The sequence below is a fragment of the Apostichopus japonicus genome, chromosome 2, assembly GCF_037975245.1.
Source record: "Apostichopus japonicus isolate 1M-3 chromosome 2, ASM3797524v1, whole genome shotgun sequence".
NCBI classification, from domain to species: domain Eukaryota; kingdom Metazoa; phylum Echinodermata; class Holothuroidea; order Aspidochirotida; family Stichopodidae; genus Apostichopus; species Apostichopus japonicus.
In genome coordinates, this window is record NC_092562.1 from 9,198,601 (window position 1) to 9,217,703 (window position 19,103).

The 19,103-nt window shown below is 38.4% G+C and overlaps 1 protein-coding gene and 1 pseudogene across 9 annotated transcripts in view; one reads left to right on the forward strand and one right to left on the reverse strand.

Annotated features, from left to right (window-relative positions):
* LOC139977051 (uncharacterized) overlaps nucleotides 1–18,831 on the reverse strand; it is a 150,335-nt gene extending 131,504 nt beyond the window's left edge. For all 9 annotated transcript variants that reach the window (XM_071986097.1, XM_071986037.1, XM_071986089.1 and 6 more), the window contains exons 1-2: nucleotides 18,672–18,831; nucleotides 1,245–1,565 (exon numbers count right to left, since the gene is read on the reverse strand). In XM_071986097.1, the coding sequence (XP_071842198.1) occupies nucleotides 1,245–1,565; nucleotides 18,672–18,762 (412 nt within the window). In that variant the 5' untranslated portion in view covers nucleotides 18,763–18,831. The remainder of the gene's footprint in view (nucleotides 1–1,244; nucleotides 1,566–18,671) is intronic.
* Nucleotides 16,826–16,902, forward strand: LOC139957791 (U2 spliceosomal RNA; annotated as a pseudogene).
* Nucleotides 18,832–19,103: the final 272 nt, after the last annotated feature.

The window sequence follows — 19,103 nt, forward strand, 5'->3', positions numbered from 1 at the left end:
CATAACTCAGGCATTTGTAACTTGTGTTAACTTATCTACGTATCCATGGTATGATGAAATGTATAACTAACATAACTCAGACACTTGTAAGTTTTGGTATAAACCTATCTACCTATCCATTGTATGATGAAATGTATAACTAACATAACTCAGACACTTGTCAGTTTTGGTATAAACCAATCTATGTATCCATTGTATGATGAAATGCATTATAACTAACCTATTACTCAGGCATTTGTAAGTTTTGGTATAAACCTATCTACCTATCCTTTGTATGATGAAATGTATAACTAACCTAACTCAGACACTTGTCAGTTTTGGTATAAACATATATACCTATCCATTGTATGATGAAATGTATTATAACTAACCTAACTCAGGCATTTGTAAGTTTTGGTATAAACCTATCTACCTATCCTTTGTATGATGAAATGTATAACTAACCTAACTCAGACACTTGTCAGTTTTGGTATAAACATATATACCTATCCTTTGTATGATGAAATGTATAACTAACATAACTCAGGCACTTGTCAGTTGTGGTAACCTATCTAACTATCTATCCTTTAGAATGAAATGTTTACCTTACATAACTCGGACACTAAGTAAACTAAGTAAAGGTAACCCATTCACCTATCTATGGTATGATGAAATCTATACCTCAGATAACTCAGCCACTTACTTGTGTTAACTTATCTACCTTCCAGAGGTATGATGAAGTCTACAACTCAGGAATTTGTTAGGTTCTTTACAAACCTAACTACCTATGGGATAATGGCATTTAATGGAATAACACATCCAACCATAGCTTTTTGTTTTCTATCTTTGTTTATATGAAGATACACAAAGCTAAGTGCACATTTAACACAATTAAACATTTCTTGTTTCCTACAGAAGAACTGAAAATGGCATATACATACACACTATGCACTTCTGAAATTTTCTATCAACAGTTAAAGGTTTATAGTTATAAGATATGTATATAGGTATACATCAAAAGGTTAGAGGTATGCAGTCTCTCAAATAATTACTTACGTTTGTTGTTCTCTATTCAAAGACAATCAATGTGACTTAAAGTTATAACTCCTTTGCATAATGGAAGTTGGCTGCCATATCACACAATCCATTTGTAAATTTAATGTTTTCTTTTTATTTGGTGTATTGCAAATTTGAGATGATGCAATAAGTTACATCATTTTACTATTTTGCTTTTCTTTATAATATAAATATACCAGAAAACTTACGGACTTGTGTACAGATCACACTAGCATCTTCACTATGACCGCAGTTATGTCCAACTTTACGGTAGACACAATCTGCCAATCTCCCTTCTTCCCCACTACATTGTACATCATCCATTAGAACTGAACCGGTGCCTTCACCAAAATGGGCCATTGGGGGAGCCGAAGCTGCCGGTCCAAAACCCAGTTGGTAGCAGACCACATCTGCTTCCTGGATGGTCCATCCATCATCACATACTGTACCCCACACATCGTTCAGGTACACTTCCACACGTCCCTCAGTCTTTAATTCTCCATCCACTAAACGTATAGCTCCTTCTACATCTGTAAGGAAGAGAGACTGAGGTATTGAAGGTCTTTTCATGGGTTTCTTCTGTTTCCTTTTTATTTCCTTCTATTTTTTAAATATATCTTGCAAGCCCACAAAGATTTACACATACAGTACCCTCCAAGAGAATTAAAGCAGAAAGCCAGCAGGCCTAGCAATTCCTCCACTTACAAGTTTACTCTGTACATGGTACCACCTGATTGATAGAGCACCTGAGGAAAATTGTGTCCTTAAGTCAAGTACCAGAAAATCAGAAAAGCCTTCCAGATAACTTGATCATTGCAAAGGTATTACCCTTCTGAAAGTTGATGACAGATAAATTAGGTCATATTAGTGAGAGTGGAAAACCCTCCCAGCCACTTAAAGGAGGAAAGGTCAAATGGGCCATTCTCGGTCACGTGTGTGACGGAAAAATGGGGAAATTTGCACTTTACTACTGTGTGTGACATCAAAATTATGCTAATTAGCACCCATTATTAACGAAGAATTGAAGATCAGGAACCTCTGCTTTAGGAATGAAATAAATGTATGTATGTATGTATGTGTGTATGTATGTATGTATGTATATTAGATCCTCCTGCAAGCAGGAACTCGTGAAGAAGCCTAATTGGCTTATCAAAGCCGCAAGCTGACCGAAGTCAGTCTCTCACATTCATATTTAACGTCCATGATTATGAATTGTTAATTGTTAACAACTCTGTGACTGGACGACATACATTAATCTGGGAGTGACTTGAACCGGGGACCTTATGATTGAAAGGCACCGGTGTTAACCACTGAGCTAACACTCCGTAGCTATGTACAGTATAACTGTAATGAACCCATGTACAGTATAACTGCCTCCATGTGATAGTTGATAACTGAAATATTATTTCTAGATACAGTAGCCTACTCATGTAGAAAAAACAAATATATATACAGTTAAAAACTACAAATTTTTGCTAAAACTTACAATAATGCAAATGTATGCAAATTAGTATGTTATGGTTGTAATTTTAATGAAAAGAAATATGAAACAGAAAACTTGAGGTATCCATCTAAAACCAAAAAAATAACATTTGGTCCTGATGAACACTTTTTTCATGCCAGTTTCATTTTCCAGAGAATGGCCCAAATCCTGACACAGAAAAGCCATTGATAGGGTTGAGCTGACAGCAATCAGCCTCATATTTGGGCAATATTTGGACAGTTATCTGTCACTTAAATGTACTTGTTGAGTGTTCTGTGTCAAAATAAATACCTGAGGTCTTTGATATTGAGTATTCATAGCAGCTTTGAGATATTATGCAGTAATTTCTGACTAATCGTAAGATACAAATTATGACATCTTAAACCTGTACCAATTAAGTATGGTGAGATTGAGGTTCATGGTGCCCGAAACAAGGAGTCGTTACCAATGTTCTGAAGTCAAACTTTCATTTATTATACAAAACTTATCCATAAGTCCATAACTCTCCATAATTGTTTTACTTTGTTTTAGCCATTAAAGACTTTTGCAAACTGTGAGCTTTAGAGTTCTGCACAGTGATACAGTACAACTATGAGTCGTGGCAAAACTGCAAGTTGGCAGGTATGAAAGAAATGTATTTGAGAGAAACATTTCAAACGATGTTGACATAACAATTACAGGATGACTTTAATCAATTTTTTAATCTCGTAGAAATGCTTTAACAGTTAAAACACTGCCATCTGCCCAGATAAAATTTCTATACCACTTTTAAATTTTGACAAATGATCCTTAAACACAGTATCTGCGGGTGGGGGGGGGGGGTCATCAAGTAAAGAGGCTGGACTGCCTAGTTTAACACAGACTATAAGGTCAGCTCCTCAGATCAGGAAGTTGTTACGGAGGTCAGATACAATGCTTGTAAACCCCTTTGAAGTAGCTGTGTTTCCTTCCAGGTTGAAACAAACACCTATGGAAAAACCTTGTTTGGATTAGGCCTTCTCTCGGGCTAAAAATATCCCTAATGCTGCCTGTCACTTCCACAAAAATACAAAATATCATCACTCTTGGGAAATGTTACTGTGGCCATGTAAGAATAATTTTGAGCCGACCCTTACATTAAACCAACCTGGATATGACTATGATTTCATAGTTCAATAACTTCAATAATTAATGAACCCTTGACTACCCCCACCCCCCACACACACACAACCTCTCCCCTCTCTGCTGGTTTTACAATAAACCTTCCTACAAAAAATTAAATTTGTACCCACCATCCATTATGCCAACCTGGTTTAATAATTAAGACCCCCTTTCCCTGCTGGAGTTTTCATTCTGCATCATTCTGCTTAAAAGTTGAAAACCTACCCGAGTTAAAAAAAAATAGCTGAAGATTAAGAAAAATATCAAAACATTTCTCTGTTACAGCTGTGGGAATCCTGTGACATCAATACTTGTTTACTTCAAATTTACATTCTGTACAAAGTGTGACAACTCAATTCAAACTCTTCTTCTCACTTCCAATCCCCCCCCCCCCCATCCCCTCATGCCCATCTTGATATTCTAATAGAGATTACAAAGCCCAAACTATCTGGCCCTGCTGAATATTCAGAAATATTATGGAGAGTTAACAGAATAGGTTGTTACAAATTGGGTCTGAGTCTCCCTGGTTCAGGCGCGTAGCCAGGAATTTGCCAAGGGAGGGGCGAAACTGTAGATTCGGCATTGCAAACTATCTCAGCGTAGCGCCACCATGGTTGGCGCGAAGCGTACAAGAAAATTTTGGCTGAAAAAGCCTCCCAGATCGCTGGAAATGGCACTTCCCAGGCCTTGTAAGTTGCATCTTAGCATTTTCTCTTTTGAAAATACTAGGGATATCATATAAACATTTTAAAAAAAATTAAAAAATATGCTCAAGGGGGGGTGGCTGCCCCCTTCGCCCCCCCTTGGCTACGCGCCTGCCCTGGTTAAAAACTCCACAGGAGACCTTTCAGAACTGAAAGCAAATAACTAAAGTTGGAGAGCCTACAGATGACCCTTTAGACAGGAAATCATAACAAATATTGGACCTGGTATGGTATACTATTATAACACGCTATCGTTGCAATTTTTACCATTGAAAAGAGGAAGGTCACTGGTGGTATTAGAAGTATGTTTCTCACCTCTGCCCCTTCCTCATTTCCATCTTGAAACTTTGATACAGATTACAAAACCAACCACTAAACACCACACTATCTGGCCCTGCTGAATATTCAGGAATATTATGGAGAGTTTAACAGAATAGGTTGTTACAAATTTAGGTCTGAGACTCCCTGGTTAGAAACACCACAGGAGACCTTTCAAAAGGTGAAAGCAAATAACAAAAGTTGGAGAGCGTACAGATGACCCTTTAGACAAGAAAATCATAACAAATTCTGGACCTGGTATAATAATAATAATAGTAATCATAATAAATGAGACTTATATAGCGCCAAATCAGTAAACAAAGTCACTGCTCAAGGCGCTTTACAAAGAAAGTAAATTATGTAAAGTATGGTATACTATTACACCCTATCGTTGCAATTAATACCGTTGAAAACAGGAAGGTCAAGTATGTTTCTCACCACTTCCCCCATCCCCCCCCCTCCTAATCCCCCATCTTGATATTATAATAGAGATTACAAAACCAATCACTAAGCACCAAACTATCTGGCCCTGCTGAATATTCAGGAATATTGTGGAGAGTTAACAGAATAGGTTGTTACAAATTAGGTCTGAGCAGGGAGTTGTTATGGAACAACTCCCTGGTCTGAGTCTCCCTGGTTAGAAACTCCACAGGAGACCTTTCAGAAGCTGAAAGCAAATAACAAATGTTGGAGAGCCTACAGATGACCATTTAGACTAGAAATCATAACAAATATTGGACCTGGTATGGTTTACTATTACACGCTATCGTTCCAATAATTACCATTGAAAACAGGAAGGTCACTGGGATTAGAAGTTTGTACCAAATTGCAGATTGCACTTAAAACTTCCTTAAAAACAAACAAAAAATGTGTGGCAAAAGTTGAAAAAAAACAAGGCAACATGGGAAATATGTGATATTTAGGCAATAATCGTGTCTTTTGTTTCTTATACTAATGCAAAATAGGGAAAATAATCATAATAATAATAATCATCATCTATTCATGAACAAGCTGTATAAATGCAATCCCAATATGGCTCTTTCACTGCAAATTTCCACAAAAATTAAGTCTCAGACGACATATAAAAATTTACTTGTCACAGTAAATTGTCCCTGTCTTAATTGACTGATTTTTTACATCCTCGGTGTCTGAAAATAATTGAGAATGTGGGAGCCACTAATGAAGTACTTACTTTCAGCATGCTCAAAGATTGTGCAATACTGATCACCTTTGTAAAGCAAAGAAAGTATAAACACAAAAAAATGGATCACACATACCTTAGGCTGGTCTTACACTATGGCCTTGTTTACACTTAAGAATGCACACGTATTTCAAGTCTGCCAGGGCCATTACTTCCCTTAGTGTGAACGCTCTCATACTCATACTTCAAGTTCACTTGCGTTCTTAAGAATAATCCCCTTTCAGGATTTCTTCAATCCCTCTTGCACTCTTAATAAATGTAATGTGAATGGTTGCGGACTTATGGTAACCGAGATTTACGGTCAAGTAATAATATCCGCTCTATCCAGTTGCAATTTGGCGGGAATTTTTGTACGTGCAGTAGGCCTAACGCACAAATCTGTCATAGTGTTCAGATCAGTGAGGCATACCTAGGCTACGTTGTGTTTGTTTGTTCAAGTATCAGACCGTCGCCTTTCTTAACCGAAAGACTACCTAACGACCCATCGTGCTTCTTTGCACCGATTCGGCTGCATAAAAGTCACTGTTGAGCTTGTGAGACTAAAACAAACTGAATGACAGTCCACTTAAATCTAAACAACTTTAATTCATTGTACAATTTGTCTTGATAATAATTTTGGATGTATTTTCAGCTTTCTGTGTTTGTTGCAGCTTGTACTCCAAAGTGGCAGTAAGAAAACATTAAAGGCATTGAAGACTCGCCCCAAACCATGTGCCACCCTCTGAAAAAGTTAACTTTCCGTTGCTTGCAAGTGAAGTTTTTTTCTTGTCTCTACAAAATGCAGACAGTAATGAAACGTGATACCTTGTTATCTTTTATCTGGACCTGAGATGTCCATCGCTGCTATGTACACTGTGTTGTGGGTATTGACCGTAGCTGTATGTATTGACTGTACACTGGTTTCTAATTACCGACGGTAGCAAGCTGTGTGTGTATTTTCTGGGATTCATGGTGGTGTCCAACACTTTTGTTACACCTCATTCGAAACTAGGTCAGATTACTGGCATGAGACGTTTCTTTGTTCGCGAGTCTTCACACCCTTTAAGAGTACAGTCCTGCCCGAGTATAAACACCAGCGGGTAAGGAATATACTCAGGATATATTTTGTGTGCCTTCAGCATTCCTATGTTTGTGGCCAAATCAAATTACTTCAAGAGGTTTTGGAAAGTTTAGATTTCACCTTTGTATCCACTCAAGTAGGAACTCTATTTTGTACAGTACATGCAAATTGTACAAAGTTTAAGTTAAAACCCATTTGAATAAGTGGCTTGTTGTCATATTATAATTACTGGCAGTATAGGCTATTAGCCTAACAGACTGCCAGCAGGGTTATATAACAATTAACAAAATGTCACTTGGCAAGGCAGTAATAAACACAGTTCAAATTACTATACTTGGATATCTGTCAACTGGTTCCCCCAAGGATGGGATTTCGAGTACAAGAACAACTAGCAGGTGTTTCTTATACATTTATTTTATCATAAAGCTTGTAGCATGGATATAGTGCTGCATACATTCTTTTCTTTTATTGCCTATGCCATGTATTACTTTTAATCTGAAACTATATGCAAAGCATGCAGCTTATTTATAGGCCTAATGTCAAGGTAATTTGCAGTGACATGAATGTTTATAAAGGAGAATTAGCAAATGCAGTCGTCATAACTAATTATAGTAGAAATTAAAACTTTCAAAGATGAAAGATTCCTCACACTGAATCCCCACCCCCACCCCCCCCCCTCCGGTTTCGGGGGTCCTAGCTTTACCATGCAAAAACAGCCGGCCTCCTAAAGACTGATTGTGCCAAATGAAAGGAAGATGACGTTATCTCAGCACATGTTGCAGGTAATTGTGTCTGTTTTTTATTGTGTCACCATGTTGTCCATTTTGACTGACATTGACGACAATTAAGTTCGATCGACATTAGTTAGAGATCTCATTGACAATGCTTAGATCTGCATCTGCATTGCAGAAGCCTGCAGTGACAACTGACGGTTATATGGCCAAATAATACAGCATGATTGCAAAAAGGGAGAGTACAAAATGACCTCTTTTTGACAATTGACAGCCCTAACATTTTGACATCAATTGATCAAAATAATTGAACCTTGTTCACAACAGGGTAAATCAGCATTGTCTGTAAAGGATGGACAATATAAATGTAGGCCATCTACACAGTATATGCAGTTTATGAGCTACTACTATATACTGTACACGTGAACAGCTATTAACCTATTCCACTTTCAACCATGTCTGCTCAAAGGTTGTATTCAATACACTATACTCTATTTAAAGCGACTGCACTGTCATATACCAACTGAACATTGTACGTTGCAAGGCTCTTTGTTGAAAACTTATCCATCTATATAATGGAGGGCTCTATTGTAACCAGTATATACCAATTATAATGCATTTATCAGAAATTACAGGATTTTACCATGTAGCAACTGAAAGTTCTGTATGCCAAACTTGAATTGTGCGAGCTAAAGTCTCCCAATGTCACATTTAATAGTCTGCACAATAATAGGTACCGTTATGGCACTATTATTTGTCAAAACACTGTTATGGAAATTGTCCAGAGTTTTTCAACTTTCCTTTCAAATTACGTACAAAACAGATGCGATTGCTTTAGCGCCATTGTCTAGTGCAATGTCTTAAGTGCATCAAACTTGAACCCACCATGCTATCATTAGCCTAAAAACAATGTTCCTTTCACAGATCTGACATTGTTACTTACCAGTAATACAATTGTCAACATTTGAGTTGAACAAGGCCTTATTTGAAATAGTGCTGAAAATGATATAGAGAGCTGTAGACGAAGTAGCAAATGCACTTATATAATACCACTTTGATGATGAATATTTGATGATGAATATTGCAACAGCCAGTTTGGGACAATTTTCCAATGATAATAAATGACAATAATTAGCAAATGTTTATCAGTGTTCCGCTAGGGCTTGTAATGTTACCATGCAAGTACAGCATATAACTTAAGCTATAGCATTAAGCCAAGCAATTTCAACTGTATTGGATCCTGTTTTGTTGGTTCAACCACTTTGTCTAAAACTACATTCTATTACCTTTCCATGCCTTCGAACCCACAGGGAATAATTTATTAAGTATATCGCATCGCAAAATGCTAAACAATATGGTTATATTGTTATACAAATGCAACGATGTATAGGCCTAGCAGTTTTTCACTCAGGAACTACAGTAGGCTAGGCCACTGGAAACTTTATAAGAGACAGAATCAGAGACACCAAAACTGCTACACAAAATGTAAACACCAAATTATTCACTGACATGTATAACACCATATTGGATGAAGCAATGACGTTTGAAAAGGGATAGTGGTATTGGTCACATTCGATAGTAACGTTCATTATAGGCCATACGCCTAAACCGGCATACTTTCTTACTATGCATAGGTCTAGGTTTAATACTAAACGATTTTACCATTTAAGTTTTAACGTTGTCAATATATACTTCCGTAGTTGGTTGGGAATTGGGAGCACATGCGGCCTTGAGTAACTCGCGTAGTTTCCGTCGAGGCACAGTGTGGAATTTATAATTAACGGAGGCAATACTGGGTGTTATTTGTGTAGCTTTGGTTGATGTTATTACGCAAGAGACGAGGAGTCTCTATAGTAAACGAAAAGTCTTCACATGCATTGCATGCTAGAAACATGTGTGCATGGCTTCTGTAGGTCGCATGTCTTCGAGAGCAGTGGTAATTATACGAAGTAGTGTAGACATGCACTAATACCAATATGAACACTTTACCGTGCACGTTTTTAGTGTACATGAATGTGCGTTTGAGTGTTTCTGTTGAGAATGCGAACAACCATATGAAACAGTTTGTAATATCAAATCATATCCGCCTGTCCACTTGTCAGACCCACTGAAATTTATGTATAAATTTCTTCGGTCAAGAATGTCAACAGCAGAGTTCAACTTAGCTATGGTTACCTATCGGAGAATTTCAACCCTGTAACGGAACGTTGCGGGCAAAACGGCTTTGCATTCAGTTCTCACTTTCCCCAAGGTGAATAAATGCAAATGTAACTACAAGTTCTCAAAGTTTGAGATATTTGCTGTTTTATCCCGTAAGAAAATTGTTTATTCCACTGTTGTGCTAACGTACGTAGCGTTGATTCCATGTTGACTTCCATATGACCACAGTGTGACAGACTGTGTTATAAGCACATATATTGTCTTGTTTTGGTGTGTGTGCTTATTACTCTCTTTTTTTTGTGGGATGGGGGGGTGTAATTGCAGAGCTCCCAACTGACCCGCATTTCGCGGGTTGGACCCGCATTCTAACACCCAAACCCGCTGACCCACGCAAGCGTCCGAAAACCCGCATTGTAATTGTCAAGTATACATAAAAAAATTGCATCAAATTTTGACTTAGCAACCATCATTTCTTTAGCAGTTAGCATAATAGAGGATAAAACCTCCTTTACAGCATCATTTGAACCTCAAATTAGCCTATATTTCTTTTCATTGGGGCGAGCAGCGAACATTTTCATGCCACGGGAAAGAATGAATTATCACCTACTATTCAATTTATTGATGTTACACACAAAAAATGCATATTTCTCAGAAAATTTTGGTTGACAAAGGCTTTCTAAGTGCCACCGTGTTACATGTAGGCATCACCAGGATTCCAAAAAAAAATCTATATCGCGATTGGTGTTATGGGCGGGGCTTAACGGTTTCGTATGTATATGCATGTTTACATACACGATATTGATATCACGCGCGCGCACACCTACGTACACGAACGTACATGCACTGAGCACGGGTATTCAAGGCGAGGCGAGCGTAGGCAACTCCGCGAGGATTGCTCGTGACTATGAATAGTCATTTTTTTTGTGCGTTTTTATTGCAAAGGTTTTTAATTGGATAAGGTCCCTATGTGGGAGTGTCAGGAATGTAAAAAAATGATAACATTGGCTAGTTTCATTTATTTCATTTCATTTATTTCGTCTATACATAAGAACAATAGAACAAAGTGGTAGTATAAACAGGACACTAGAAAAACAATAGTAGTTTATCGAGCTAGCGACCAAAAAATAACAGATAACAATGAAAGAAGGTAACAATTAAGAGAAGAGGAAAATAAACATAAGATAATCAATACCCAGTCAGCGTAGTTTTCAATTAGGTGGGCTTTTAGTTTGCGCTTAAACGTTACATAAGTTTTTATATTATTCGGAAGAACTTTCCAGGTTTATAGCAGTAGTTATTCAAGAGTAATTTACCGTGTTTCGAATGATGTCTGCTAACTGAAAAATGGTTATTATTCCTCGTACTGTTACGAATATACGCGGAATTACTGGGATTAACAATATCACTAAAGACACTGGGAGAATATTGTTGATATACTTATAAATAAAAGAACACATCTTGAGAACATGAATGTCGCTGACCTTAAGAATGCCAAGGTCTTTCGGTGCAAAGTACTGGTAGGATAACGTCGATGTTTTTTTTTTAATTAATATTTTTAACATTCTATTTTGGAGGATTTGTAAAGGTTTAAGTATGGTAGCTTTAGCCATGCCATAAGTTTCAGAACATTAAGAAATCTTAGAACAAACCAGTGAATAGTAAAGCTGAATAGCTACAGAGGGAGTGAGCGAATCCCTGAGGCGATAGAAAATGCCATTAAACTAAACAAGACTGGCAATTTATCATCAATCATTAGGCCAAGATATTTGACGCAATCTGTTTACAAATATTAGTGTTATTCAAAACAAAATGCTCTGGACACGAATGAGAAACATTATCGTTGAAGTTTATAGTTATCATAGTTTACATTTAATTATCATAGTTTTCATGATCATAGTTTACACTATGAAGTTTGCAGTCAGCTATGTGTTATGTCAATCCAGACAGTTTTGACTAAGCACCGTGCAGTTCAACCCTATTGTTCACTAAAAACATTACCTGGGAATCATCCAGGTCCCTATGTACTACTTGCATTGTAAATCTCCCCCCCCCCCCTCTAATCCGAAGTGTACACTTCATATACGTCTCTGTGTACGACATCACACGAGCGCTTCAAAGTTCATGTCTGTACAGTTTACCATTGAACGGGATTTGCGTGTGCCGGGAACGCGTACATGCAGTTGTACGCGAAATGCGATATAAAAATTTATTTGTTGGGCATTTGGCGTTCCATAAGCGTCAGCTATCAAGTGAGGGTTAGTAAGGGTTAGCTCAGTTGAGAACTACTCGTAGAGACCACATTACTTCGACGTTGTAATGTGTTGACATGTCAATAATATTGAGTATGCTACCTGTATAAGCAGTGAAATCTTCCCAAACTTTCGTTTTATTTTTTTTTAGCAGAAACGACTATGTTCAAACAAAATTTGTTCGCTACCTAATCAGAAAACCACCATTATGTGGAATTTTCCCTAAAATATCTATGATAACACAAAGAAACCATGTTCATATCACCGTTGCCATGGAATTGCAAGCCGTGTGCACGGAATTCTAAAGGTGTATAAAACTTGACATTTACAAAATATGAATTTCTTCTGCAGTAACCATATAAGAACACAAATGTTTATGCTATACCGGGTACCGTCCGTTTATTAATAAGATAAACAGATGGTTGACTCGTTCATTTTACAAGCCGATTCCCGCTCACGCCATGCAGGTCATATATCGCCAACCAACATCTTTCTTGACAGCATGCAATATTCTCGTCCGAACAAGTTTAAATCACCCATATTTTGTATTCAAATCAATATGACATTCGACCTATATTATCGGTGTCTTCTCGCCTGGAAACAAGACCCCGCTGAGCGACCTTGGCATGACATCTTAAAAGATCTTATTGTCTGTTCGTCCCTCTTTGTACGGATGACTTAATTAGAGGAGCAAGAGATAAACTGAGAGAAAAAAAAAGAGATTTAAAGAAAAAAATACGGGTGCGCTCTATTTAGGTTCAAAGTAAGCCCGTGAAATGGCGTATTGTCATATGTTTATACGGTGACGTATATTTATTTTTCTTCTCGTTAACAGTGTTTTCTTAACACCTACCATCATGACAATCTCCGTACTGTTCAGTTTAAAGTTCACGACATGCCCTGTCTGGTACTCTTCTTCTTGTGTTCGTTTCTGTTCATGTTTCCCTCATTATATAGCTTGTATACCAAAAGCGTATCGAGGTTAACAACATTGCCATGTGGGACGCCGTGATAGATTTTAACGAAATCTCGCCTGAATATATAGATAGATTCATAACTTAAAAATTATTGGTGTTTAGCGGGGGCTATACTGTGTTGTAAACTGACATTTTGCAAGGACCTCTTTTGAGTTTCTTTGGGGGGGAGCATTTCCTACCAAGTGATATGAGCTGTGTTGTTGTTACCGAAAAGTACTCGACTTGATAAAGAACTCGAGTACTCTTCTGCAAGTACTCGGTACTCATACGTGATTTGAAGTTCTCGGGTGTTACTCTAATCAGGCTTGTAACCAGTACTCGGACTCGGATGCTTAAGTATAGGCCTACTCGTACTTGTACGCATGCGTTTGGACAGAACCTTATATCATACATTTAGCCTAATGTATAAACACGTGCTTGCAGGATTTACATCTCCATATAAAGATGAAGATAACATGAGCGGTGGAAATTTAATAAATAAGCAATATATAAACTGTCTATATCAACCATGCATGTGTAGTGCGTACATCAATGAAAATAGCTTGCTACAGCTTTGGCATTCCAAAATCTGATTTTTTTTTTCAATAAATAATAACGTTCTATTAATTTCCTTGCATTCAATTGTAATATCATTTACTTACACTGTAAAGCAATGAGCAGTTATGGGCCTAAGCATATTACATGAATCGAACAAATCAAATAGTGTCGTACGCATGCGTCTCTACGATACATCATAAATCAAAAGTACTGAAAAGTCCTCTGATGAAAAAATTCTCGCACAGTAAAAAGCAGTACTCGAAACTTTGGTATTCGGTACTCGAAACCGCTAGCACTCGGGAGAACTTGGTACTCGGATGAAAGTAATCGACTGCAACACTGGTTAGTAGTGAGTGTGAAGGGGTAGGCGTTGCGTAAGTTTCTGAAACCCTTCTGATAAATCCGTTTTGAACTGAGAGTATGTATCAACCCTTCACCTATATTTATAGTGCAATAAAGTAGGATAGCGGCCTCTCGCATCCGGTTAGAGGCTTTAGTTACTAACAGTTCCACGAATATATCTAACCTTACACTGCGGGTGCAAGTGAGCTTCATTTACCCCGACCTCGTTTATCTAGCGATCTAGCGTTTGACAAAGAGATTTTCACAAGTTGACCCGTTCTGCAATAGTATATTATGCGCTAAATTATGAAACCTTGCACAGATAGATAATGGCCCTTCTGAGAAATCGCGCTTTCAAAGATTTAGCACATGTTAATTATTTAATGATCTCAGATAAAATTTGAACTCTACCGAAAACAAGGGACTTGTGTCTCGGAAAGAAAGATGGTATCTAAATAGTACGCAGTATACGATACGACATGTCTCCGTAAGGCGCTTCAGCAATACTGCGCTGGTTTTGGCTTTTGTGACACTACCACATTCACATTGTATTGTTGTTTAAGCATTGATTATACACTTATTTGTAAAACAGTGGTATATGTATTAAAGATAAACATGATAGTCCAGTCACGTTGATGCGCCTCAGCTGTTTAAAGGGGCATTCTTCAAACATGACTAGCGGTGTACAAAAAAAGGCCTATGCAACCTGTACTGAAAAAAAAACATATTAAAATAAATGTTGCGCCTACGGTCATCTTTCAACGATGTACCTGTTACTACAGTGACAAATATGGAAATGCTATATTGTATAGGAAATTTTAAAAAAATCGACAGAAATTCTTAGATGGTTCAGATTAAAGGGATCGCAAGTTGTGGTGACTTACGTGCGTGCGTTAATAATTAATGCATTAACTATTGTTATCTATACAAAGTTTGGACACAAACATAACAGTTGACAGAGCGTACGGTTCGATCACGTTTATAGCTTGATTATGTCAACTCAAGATATCTGTGGTTGCCATGTTGCCAATGAGCCAATCTACTTGTTTCTCTTCATAATGATTATACTTTTGGATAATAATTCATGTTGCAAGACGTATATGCTTTGATCAATAGATAACCATCCCAATCAGCCAATCAACCAAGCGCCTATATGTGTATTGTGATCCAACATCATCATTTCCCCCACAAAAGTATCATGAACCTTCAACGCTAGAAGGTCCCCAGTGGTCATTGACACGGATTACCGCGTCATGAAAGGTGCAATGGTGTAACATGCACTGAGTTGACTTAAAAAGTTTAAAATACAAGAATAGTTTTGTTGTTGGTGTTATCTCCACACCTGCTGAACAGTTGAATAAGTGTCATATACATGCGACCATTTTCATGTATGCTCAACTATATACCTATAATCTTTTAAGACTTGATAGAGGTCATGGTCGTTTAGAAGGGGTGATTTCATGTGTGTTTTGGTATCGGTGGGTAAAGGTGATATGGGCAAGAGAGGGACAGAGAGAAGACTGTGATACAAGCTGACCTTTCGATTCACCTGTACTAACCCTTTATGATTTTTAAGTGTCGGATTCCATAGTTGCTCCAGGTAGCTGCTACCTGGGTGCACGGCCACTTTTCAAACTGGAAACCATAGTGCATTGCTGAACTTCAAAAACAGCACTTAGGGGCCTATGTAAAAGACACTTCGTGACGTTATACGTTCGTGATCTGCACTGTATTGACGTGCGTCTAAATCGGTCGATATCGACCTGTTATGTGGGAAAGGATGATCAGGATAGCATAAACCCCCCCCCCCCCCGCCACCAGGGATGTTTTTTTTTTAAGACATGCCTAACTTGTATATGGCTTTCTTATAATCGGAAAGTGGAAGCTTTGTATTAAACCTGAAATATGTACTCTTTGATATAATACCAAACTTATATATAGAAGTAGTAGTTGCCTGTTCACCTTAATTCAGACATACAATTTTGTTGCCAGCATTGATAAAAAGATCCAACTGAAGTTAGTTTTAGTTGCACCCCATGCCTAAACTTGAATGCCACAAAGTGGCTTAATAGGTGTTCATTCATACTTAGTAAAGATTCCTAAATCCTATTGGTCCATTCAGGTCAGCTGACCGTGGTTAATCCTGTGAGTAACGCACGGTAAAATTACGGGGCATCACTTTAATAAATCTTTGGTTATATGTAACCAAAAATGTTTTGTTTTATGATTTTTTCCCCACACAAATGGTAGTGTATGAATGAACGGGGTTAATCAACGGTCTAGCGTGCGTTACTCACATGATTAATGCACTCCGGGTGTTAATGCTATCGCTGGATGCACTCGGGCTCCGCCCTCGTGCATCGCTTGCATTATCCCCCGATCGTGAATTAATCCTGTGAGTAACGCACGCTAGACCGTTGATTAACCCCTTATTATCCATTGTTACGAACTTACGACAATGCTTTAGAAGATCGAAGCAACATGTTGTGAGTCTGGGTTTTGAGAATTATAACACCTTTTTTTGTAGGACTTAAATTCCCTGCCTTTTGTCTAACTTCTATTTCCTGAAGCTGTCGGAAGGGGGGGGGAGGTTCGATGGAGGGAAGGATAATGCTTTCCTGAGCACTTGCAAAGTCACTGCAACCTTTTCTATTTAAAGCATTACAATCCAAGAGGGAAATTGTTGAAGCTCTGTTGCTACTGTAATTTAGCACTAATCACTGAAATGTACTAAATCTTTAATCACAATTAAGCTTCAGTGTACAATACTTTTAAACATTTAAACTGACGTCTGTTCTATCCTTGACAAGATTACAGTAAATACTGGCCACAGTTATGACTACAATATACAGTATATGCTAACAGATCGCTACAAGATATGCTAACAGATCGCTTCTCGGCCTTTTGGCTAAGATCATGTGTAGTATCTGTTCCCTTTCGAGGGGAATGGTGATGCACACCCGACGATGATCACACAGTCACAGTCCCAATGCAAGGGGACTGGGGTTGAGAGAGGATCAGTCGTTCGGAAGTTTGGTTTTCGTGCCCAGGTTCTTTCCTGGGCGACTTTTTCTTAAAAAGTAGTATATGCTAACAACACAGAACACCAAGTTTCATATTTTAAATTTCAGCGAAGCTTATTGTAATCAACTGTACTGAATGTTATTAAATTGCCATTTTGTTGGGGGTCTAGGCCCCCCCCCCGCCAGAAAAATAACATTAACAATTTAGAACTGAAATGGTACATTCTGAGGTACGTGTGGACTATAATTTAGGTTTTCATAGGTAGCCCTAAACGGAAGGTTTTGCTGGTAAATAATAACAAATTCAAAATTTACCTGACTGATAAAGGTATATAGTGATGGCCTGATCGTTTGTGGAAGGGCCAATGAGGGATTTAATAATGAATGGGGGGGGGGTAGTATAGGGTCATTGAAGCTGTCTCATACATATGGGGTTGGGGAATCCTCCCCTGGAAGAATTTAGACGTCATGTGATCAGGGGGGCGAGAATGGTCTGTAGGGGGCGCTTTCGACACTATCTAAGCGGAGCGCCACCACAGGTTGGCGCGGAGCGTACAGAAAATACGTAAAGATACTCCCTAGATCACCGGAAATGACTCTTTCCGGGCCTTGCTAATTTGCAGATAAACGAAGAATAAATAGGTGTCATCGCCATTTTGTCAGAAAATTACACCAACAAAATGTGACAAATGTCAATAGGTATTTGAGAGCGCAATAAATATGTCAAAATAATCGCGAATAAGTAAAAAGTGGTAAAAAGCTTAAAAGGGCGCCAGCAGTACATTTGAGTCCGTCAGGGGGGGGGAGGGGGCATCCGCCCCCTCTGACTGTATGGACGCTCCGCCACTGTTATTCATACATATAAGTTAGGTCTAAATAAGTGACCCTAAGTTTTGATAATTAATACTATGTGTGAGGTTGAGACACGGGGTAAGCGTACACTCGTAGTAGGGGTTCTATTCCTTCAAGGCAGAAATACCCCGTCTGAAAACCATATCCTAAGAACGACGATCGAAGCCCAGCCCCCACCCCCAACCCCCAACCCCCCCCCCCTTACGGCAACTAACCAAAAATGAGGTTCGTACAATACGAACGGGTCCGTCAACATTGGACTGACTTACGAAAAAAGAAAAAAGATGATTCCATTTTGGATGGCATACGGTGAGTCGCAACCAAAGTTACTCCATTCTATTCAACGGAAATGCAGTAACAGTGTACGAATCCTGTTTTCAATTTTTTTTTAGAGCGATGGATAAAAGTGTCCTTCGCCCATTTACACTTGTCTATCGCGGTACAAAGACAGTCCGTATAGTCTCGAAACCGGTGAAACAACATCGCGAACACACTTTATAAAGTAATGTCACTTCGCTGTCCAAACTCAGTTAAATAATTTTGGGCAATTATAATGTAATTTAGTCGAGTTATCTCTCCCCCCCCCCTCCCCCTCGTAAAGTGCTCACGCACCAAGTCACCCTTCCCTTCTCCATTTTCGCGCCAGACTGGGCTTCTAGGGGTTCGTCGCGTATTAAAATGAATATGCACGGTATCATCAAAAGAGGAATATTAAAACTCTCATTCATAATAGTTAGAGGGCCTGACGTTTTCGATGCTACACAACTTTCAATCTTTTACTTTTGTTAACTTAAATCTCAAAGACATTCTTCGTAAAACTTAAATATTTCTAAAGGAGAAAAAAAAACAAAATTCTTACCTTGCGCTAATGATAGCGGAGCGACGATAAGGAGTAATAACGACAGTGTTATTACTCCAGCCGACGACCGACTCAGCTGCCTTGTTGCCATCTTGGTATCACATCGACGACTGCCCTAATTGGCGGATATGTACCACTTATAACATCTAGTATCGGTGCACAAAGCACATGTGTGCAGGTCTGGACATGTGAGATTAGGATCAGTAGTGTAACAAAGGGTGGTCATAATGGAACCAACATGTGGATTCCCAGGGTTGCATTAAAATTCTTAGAACACTTTGTAATATTTGAACTTCGAAGTGATTATCTGGTAGTAGGCTATATACACCCACGTTAAATCTAAGTAGGCCCGCATCGAAAACAACATTAAAGGGACACATAAATGTCGATCGTATAACAAGAAATGGTATCGATTTTTAAACGGCTAGAGCT